The sequence below is a fragment of the Blastocystis sp. subtype 4 genome (genome assembly GCF_000743755.1).
Source record: "Blastocystis sp. subtype 4 strain WR1 chromosome Unknown seqid_0386, whole genome shotgun sequence".
Lineage (NCBI taxonomy): Eukaryota > Bigyra > Opalinata > Blastocystidae > Blastocystis > Blastocystis sp. subtype 4.
Window position 1 is genome coordinate 1 of NW_014569161.1, and position 7,957 is coordinate 7,957.

Below are 7,957 nucleotides of genomic sequence, written 5' to 3' on the forward strand. Positions count from 1 at the left end.
CATTGCTCGCTCGAACAATCGTGTGTATCTCACTTCCGATTCTCTGCTACTGAACATCATGAGCGATTCTGGAGCCAATGAACGTATGCGTAAGGATGCCACTGTGGAGGAGTCTGTGGAGAAACATGTGGAGAAGACAGAATGGTAAGAACTTGATGGGTCATTTGTTTGTTGGAAAGAAAGAATTGTGAATTCTTCAAAACAATTTCTAATAGTACATAAATCAAAATTAGTTGTTGTCGCTCCAAATCCTTTCGCAATTGGCACATCGGTAGAATGTGGTCATAGGTTCATCAGCTGAACGGATCTGAATCTGCTGGAAATAAGCAGTATCATGTTCACAGTAAGGACAACGGGCTACAAATCAATAACACCATGAACACACACCTTCCGTCTTTGCAGCATTTTCCCATTGTGCAGCACCTCCTAAAATATCTTCCACCTCCTTACGCTTCAATTCCAAACGAGCCGAAACCTAGTCATTACATTTCCTTTTAAAACCTACAATTTGGTTTACATCGGCAATGTAAGGGCAAATACTACAAAAGAATCGTAATCTACCAGTCTACAATCGCAGGACTTCCCCTTTCTTACTCCTGTTTCGACTAGAAGAAGACATCCACAGTTGGGACAAAAATACATTTGAATTCAAATTGAATAGACACTAACTAAAAGGAATAAATCGGGACACACTATTATGTGTAGGAACGACCCTTTATTTTCTCTCTCAGTAATTTTTCTGGTATAAGTTTCGTCTAATTCCCACCATAATTCTATCTCTTCTGTCACTTTAATCATCCATTGCAAAAGGTGATTCTGTGAAATGAGGGCTTCTTCTCTTCTCGTTTCCTCTAGAGATACTGTGATAATGGAATAGGTATTGTGTATTCTTCCTACGTTGATTACCTGCTTCAAGTCATCTTTCAACTCATATGAATTTTTTGGAGCCTCATTTGTCTTCAAAGGAATGTATATGTTCAGCAAACAGGATTCTCCCAGTTCAAGGTGAAAGACATCTTCCTTAGGATGACAAGTAGAAAGGATGGAGTCTCGAGGATAAAGTTTAATTATACAGCAACGGTTCTAGAGCCAAATGTTGACTCTCTGTCAGAAATGGACGTGGGTTTTGGATAATTGACTTCTAATTTATAGGTTGCGATTTTCCCTGAATATGTATTTGAAAGAGTTGGATACACTGATAAGAACAATAAACGGGTTCTATGTTGTGATTCAGAAGCAGTTAAAGTAGTTCTATCGAAGAGCTATTATTATATAGGCAGGAAAGTGCTCAAATCAAGGCCATGTTCTTGTTCCAAAGGAATTAGCTGATCAATGCGCAGTGAAAACTGCCTCTTTGAAGTGCCATATTCCTTGGTACATTGACGGAATAGAGACAAAACCAACAAAGGAAGTCTTTCCTTCGATGTTCAGAAAACAGGAATCTACTTTTTAGTAGCCATTTCGTAAGGACTGCAATCCACAATCATTCGTAGCTGTGACAATCGTGCGGGAACAGTTCGTTTCGAAGGTGATTATGAAGCAACGAATCCCTATGGAGAATTGCCTGCTCCGATGTATGGCTCACTTCCTTTCACATGTCTTCTCTTTGTCGGATACATCATTCTGCTTACATGGTGGCTCTATATGTGTGTTAAGTACGCAAAGGAGATCATGTCTGTCCATATCATTGTCTTAGTAGTCTTGGGATGTTTTGTGGTGGACATGGGAGTAAAACTAATATATCTCACAGTGTATAACCATGTGGGACATCCAGTATTCTTATTATCCATTCTCTCAATCGTGATTGATTGTAGTACAAGGACATTAACTCGCATTTTGACACTCTTTGTATGTATGGGGTAAGTAATAGGAATATCTTCATCATTTAGATTGGGAGTTACAAAGACCAATTTAGATGATACATTGATCACATGTGAATTTATCATATTTGGTGTAGCATATTATATTATTGCATTTGGAGATTCATATCTGAATATCTATCCTACAACAGATAAGACAATTGAACTAATTCGTTTCATACTGACTTCATCGTAATCTCATCATTATATGTCTAATTCTTAGGATTGATGCTATTGTGTATTTCTGGATCTTTGTTTCATTGATGAATACCATGGAAACATTAGCAGCACGCAAGCAGGAAATGAAATTAACCATTTACAAGAAATTACGAACTCTCTTTGTTGTATCTATTCTTTTAGCTACAATAACCTTGGTTGGGTTCAGTTATGTTGTATTGAATGATCTATCTGCTCAGATCTGGAAGTATCAGTGGTTGTAAGAGTATGAGAAAGGAAGTTAAGATTAGTATCAATGATGGAATATGGGGATTATTCTATTTCACATTGTTTGTCGTGATTATGATCATGTGGATGCCATCAGAAAATACCTCAGCTTATGCTTATCATATTCAACTATCTACAAGTGAACAAGCTGTAAGAGAAGGATACGAAAATGATTTGTAGAATGAGGAGAGTTTACCAGAGGATTCTCTTGTTGTATGTGTGTGATGAAGAGTTGATAGATAGGATATGGATGATTCTGGAGATCATGTGGTTGTCCAAGGAGTTTCCTCTGAACTAAAACCAATGCAACTTGTCGAATTGGTACAGAAAGAGTAGTCGTGATTATGAATTGTGAGCTTGTTTTCACAAACAATACAATAATGAGACAGTAATTCATCTAAAGTTGACAGTCGTTTGATCAATCCACGTAAAGGACGTTCTATTCATTATACTTCTCTCCTCCTTGTACCTTTAGCAAATCGTTCTACAATTGCAGGTTCTAGTTCTTTCCACCATGGTGAATCGTCATTCATCCGTTTTAACAGAGGTTGTCGCCAGAACGAAGTGTTTCCTTGTCGTGTATCCCGAATCACTTGTTCTTGATTCCGTTCCACTCTTGTAGCATGAAAGACAGGATAATCTTCACGTAGTTTCTGTACTGTGGCTTGCTCGAGTGCTAGCTGGTTCTTGAGAGCAGTAATCTCGGCTTTCAGGGCAAGTTCTTTATCTTTCTTTCTGTAAATCTCCCATTATAAACATACTTCAAGCTCCCGTTCTCGTTTGATTGTTTGTGCATTTCGCAAAAGAAGAGCATTTTGCTTCTGTTGGTTATCCTAGATGTCACAAACACTAGCAGAGACAACAAATGTCGATGAAATCGATGCCAGATCTGAGGCATCCCCCGAAAACAGAGGCTTCGGAAAGAATCGTTCCTACGTGTAATATCCTTAAGATTCTCTCACATCCAATTTGCGAGTGGAAGATTTGATGATCCGATCTATAAGATGTATCACATCATCTCTTCTAGGTTCTGGAACTGTTGCTAAAATGGAACTACAGAGATATTCTTTTGAAAACATATACCTTTTAGCTCGTCGAGCATATTGAAGCAAAATGTGCCTTGATGATCCAGATAAAGGCTTCCATGACCGTTTTGGCTTCTTTGACCAAGCAGAATTCGAAGGAACAAAGAATGGAAACCTCCGTTCTGTTAGTTCATGTTGATTTTGTATTACTTGGGTATCCGCTTGACTATTGTTCTCTTCTTCTTCTTCCACAGTGGGCGTTACAACATCACTTCCATAATCACCTCCATCTCTGTTAATCAACACCCCCATATTCCTTATTCGGTGTTGTCTCATTTCGAATACAGAGAGGATAATCGATTCAAAAGATACGAAAATAGTTCTGTTTTGAGGTTTTCCTGACTCGTTCCGAGTTTTGTGTATACAACAAATACGGCCAATTTCACTTCCTTGTGATTGCATTCTCGTTGAAAATGAAACGTTCAGCTCCGGAATCGAGTCATGGGCGTGGCACGAATCCGAAGAGAATGACTCAGTCCACTGCAGGGGAGAAAGAGTGGAAATGGAACCATTACTTCGGAGAGGTGGATCCAACGATCCGTAGTCAGATTGAGATGGATGATGTTGCACTCTTCAGTGTTACTGTTGATAAAGATGCAGATGTGATCACCAGTTGTCTCAGCCAGTATCTCCCACGGTTTGCCACTATCTGTGATGCAACAGCTTGTGTTGGAGGAAATACAATGTCATTTGCGAAGTTCTTCACGAATGTGACATCTGTTGAGATGGACCGTGGACGATACGAAATGCTGACAAAAAATGTAACACTCTTGGGATATCAGAATCGTGTCCATCCGGTGAATGCTGACTTCCTCCGATTTAAAGAGACAATGCCCTATTTTGATTTCATCTTCTTTGATCCTCCGTTTGTATTCTTTGGTGATTTCATTGTAGATGGGGCGGAGAGGATTATCAGAATATGGGTACAATTGATATGTACCTTTCCAATATATCGATAGGAGATGTGATAGCATCGTTGAAACACAAAGCACGCTATGTAGCTCTGAAGTCTCCTCAGAACTTCAATCTTGCTGCATTTGAAAGAAGAATTGGAGCAAAACAAATCATTTACAAAGAGTTTCAAATCAGTAAACGGAAGGGAACATTCTGGGTCTTCACTCTCTACGAATTTGAGTCTGAGACTTGTAGCCCTCTCCTTTCCATTCAATCCATAGATGGAGGCATTCTTCACATGCTCTCGCCTGCGCTTCCACGATCCATTTTATCTTCCATTCAGCTTAATTCACTCACATCTCTTCAAGCACCTTCTCATCAAGAAGCAGAATTCATCTCGCGACAAATCCAGAGTTACAGTCCTTCAGGCATCAATGTGCTTGTAGAATTATCTGCTCAATTAGGAGTCCAATCGATGTCCTTTATGGCAAATCACTTATCTCACAGTCATATGATGTGTTCATCAATGGTTCCTCAGTTATGCAGTAATCTCACTGGTTTTATCGATCATCTTCATGAAGCAGCCCCCCAGGCTCACTATGTCCTTGCAGAGAAACACTCTCTATTTCGCACTATTCCTAGTGAAGTGCGTCGTCTCGTTGCAGGAAGCAAGCTGGTTGTTGTATACGAGGATGTGTACGCAGAACTAGATTCACTTGAAGCCATCCAAGGCAAGAAGGCAGTGACAATAGGAGGTCTGTCTTTAGAGAGTGCTGTTCAGCGAATGTGTGAAGACTCGTGTTGGCAGACCTGTGAGTGTTTACTCGTACTTCGTGTCCCTCAGTGGCTGGAGAAGCGGATTGTGTCTGCCTGTGCTTGCTTCCAACTGAAAGTTGATACATTCGAGCAGAAAGAACAGTACATATCGAGTTGTTCATTCACTCTTAGAGCTTCTTCCTTCTGTCTTCCTCACATTTCGTCTCTAATTGCTCTGACTCCAACGTATCCATCTCATAATACCCATGTCCAACTCACCACAATCTGGTCACCCAAACCCCCGACACTTCTTCATCGACAACTTGATTCTATCTTCTCTACAGTTCTGAATGACCGTGAGCCTGCTCTCACTGCTCTCTATCACTCTCTTCTCCAACTCCCAAGTAAGAAGGATGAAGATATCTTTGCTGCTGCTCACATTGCGTATCTTAACTGCTTCCACCGGCAGTTATCGGACCCATGGGATCGTGTATCTGCCCAAAAGGTTGATCGAAGCATTGTTCGTGTGTATGTTAATAAGATGAAGTATGTGGACGCTGTGGTGCCTCTGGGTTTCCGTCCTTCACAGATTGTGTGTGTTGGAGGTGTCGATGCTCATCTGGCCCATGAGTTAGTGAAGATGTACTCGCTCTCTCAGCCCAAACAAGCACTTGTACTAGGAGAAGGAGATCGTCGTGCTCAGGAACAGCGTTCTGATTATGTTTTCTCATCATATCCTCCAAAGAAAGAGGAGAATTGGGCCAAATATCAAGAAACGATTACTGCTTGGGTGAAGGAACAATTGGACGCTGTTGATGAAGTGGATATGGTTGTAGTGTGTTGTGCTCATGATATTCCTTTCTTCGGAACCATTCTCTCTCAATTGATCCACCACATGTCTAGTGATGCTGTTGTGATTCTTAATGATCACAGTGTAAACACTCCACAAGAACGTGTGTTGCTAGAGATGGTTCATGATTTCCATCGACAGGTTACGTGTACGAAGGTGTTACCTCTTCTAGATCGCGAGCAAATCAACTCGGATTCCATGATTGATGAAGATGATCGTTGTCTCTACTTGAACAAGGAGCAATGGGAAGCAAAGCTAAAGTCCTATGGTCTCCAGCGAGTGGAGAATGAACGTAGTCTTCCTTACTGGAATGTATCGGACCCAACAAACCTTTTAAAGTGGGAATATAGAATGGTAATAATGTTTAGATCTTTTTGGGGCTGTTTTTCGTATGTTGGTTTGAGAGATTCCTGTGTTTGTTTGTCAAACAAGTGTGTATCATTATTCGAATAGGATAACAGGATATAATCTAGAAATCTGGGATTTCGAGCGAACAAGAATTAGGGACACTTCTGAGAGATAAAGACCCAATAACCATATTCCAAGAAACTGTTATTGCTCTCTGTAACAAACACGATGAGCCAAATAAAGGCTTCCCACAAGAACATACTAGATGATCTCCTTCGTCAGGAAGCCAACAAACACTGTGCTGATTGCGGTGCTCCCAGTACGCAAACAATCTGAAGATTATTGATTTAGATCCTCGCTGGGCTTCTGCAACTCTCGGTGTGTTCATATGCATTCGTTGTTCAGGTATACACAGAAATCTGGGTGTTCACCTTTCCTTTGTTCGGTCTGTGTCTCTGGATAGTTGGAAGATGGAACATATCCGAACAATGCAAAAATGGGGTAATAAACGAGCAAACGAGTATTGGGAGTATAACTTGCCAAAAGACTATCGTAGACCTACTGAAAATAGTACAATGGCTGATTTGGAAAAGTTTATCAGAGCGAAATATGAAAAGAAGTTGTGGGTGCGAGATGATCTCCGTAGTGATTCTGAATATAGTGACTATTCCTATTCGGATGCAGAGACACCCTCAAAACCAAACGCTTCGACTCCTCCTCCTGTCACAAAGCCTTCTACATCACTACCTTCTCGACCAAATCGATCTTCTGGAAGTTTGAACGGCTTATCTTCTCGTAGCTCTTCGAGTCCCATGGAGGAATTACTTATGAGTCTAACTCTCAAGTCACCTCAGAGTGTGAGTCCTCGAGACGAGAGTAGTGAGAGCGGTGGAATGTCTTGCAATACACAATCAATTTCGGATTTGTATGGTCCCAAAAGCCCTCAGGTCGATGTGAGTGTCGATAGCATCGTTCAAAAGCGCCAAGCTCTCCAGAAGAATACCCATTCTGGAGGCAATACAAGGAGTTTAGCCCAAATGCAGAAAAAGTAAGAAGAGTTTGTTAACAAACAAGTCAATGGAGGGATGTAGAAACCAATCGGACACTTTTACACTCTCTACATGTCAAACTAAATTCAAAGATGCACAATTCGGATTGATCTTGTCTATCTCGTTTGATCGATGTCTATTCAATGATCCCCAAACCATGTCTGTACAGTGTTCATCATTCTTAGCAACTGAATAATGTTATTTGAATCGTCTCTCTCAACATCTAAACAATTACCAACATTCGAACACAATCTTTACGAATGATGTTTCCAATGGGTTCTGTATCGATGTAAACCGGGAAAAAACGAATCTACTCATCAAAACGCAGAATCCATTTCCACAAGACTCTTCTTCTCTGGATGAACCCTTGAAAAGTTCAGGGAATTGCTTACAGGAAAATATGAAAGAATATCATCCATCCACACAACTGTTTATGGATGACATCCGTTCCCTCCAATGTTCAGTATCTGGTGTTTTCTCAACAAACAGCTTGTGGATACACTTATAGCATACACGATTTCGTGTATGACACTAATTGCGTTCATACCTTAGAGCTTGGGGAAAAAGGATCCGTACATTAGATACCTCTTCTGGAGTTCAAAAGCAGTACAAGCGATGGAGAACAGAGGTGCCTGTACACACATACGAGGAACAGCTCCCTTATACAATCCA

At 40.6% G+C, this 7,957-nt stretch overlaps 3 protein-coding genes across 3 annotated transcripts; 2 read left to right on the plus strand and 1 right to left on the minus strand.

Annotated features, from left to right (window-relative positions):
• Nucleotides 1-229: 229 nt before the first annotated feature.
• Nucleotides 230-642, minus strand: JH06_4522 (hypothetical protein; the record flags this gene model as incomplete). Its single annotated transcript, XM_014669874.1, has 3 exons — nt 230-357; nt 388-475; nt 562-642. 3 exons carry the CDS (start codon nt 640-642, stop codon nt 230-232), a joined length of 297 nt encoding a protein of 98 aa, XP_014525360.1.
• A 384-nt stretch (nt 643-1,026) lies between these two features.
• On the plus strand, nt 1,027-2,639 carry JH06_4523 (hypothetical protein; the record flags this gene model as incomplete). Its single annotated transcript, XM_014669875.1, has 10 exons — nt 1,027-1,119; nt 1,153-1,245; nt 1,277-1,359; nt 1,392-1,463; nt 1,494-1,859; nt 1,890-2,051; nt 2,083-2,295; nt 2,327-2,453; nt 2,484-2,516; nt 2,547-2,639. The coding sequence occupies 10 exons, from the start codon at nt 1,027-1,029 to the stop codon at nt 2,637-2,639; spliced, it is 1,335 nt and encodes a 444-aa protein (XP_014525361.1).
• Nucleotides 2,640-3,801: 1,162 nt separating this feature from the next.
• Nucleotides 3,802-6,341, plus strand: JH06_4524 (RNA methylase; the record flags this gene model as incomplete). Its single annotated transcript, XM_014669876.1, has 2 exons — nt 3,802-4,253; nt 4,283-6,341. 2 exons carry the CDS (start codon nt 3,802-3,804, stop codon nt 6,339-6,341), a joined length of 2,511 nt encoding a protein of 836 aa, XP_014525362.1.
• Nucleotides 6,342-7,957: the final 1,616 nt, after the last annotated feature.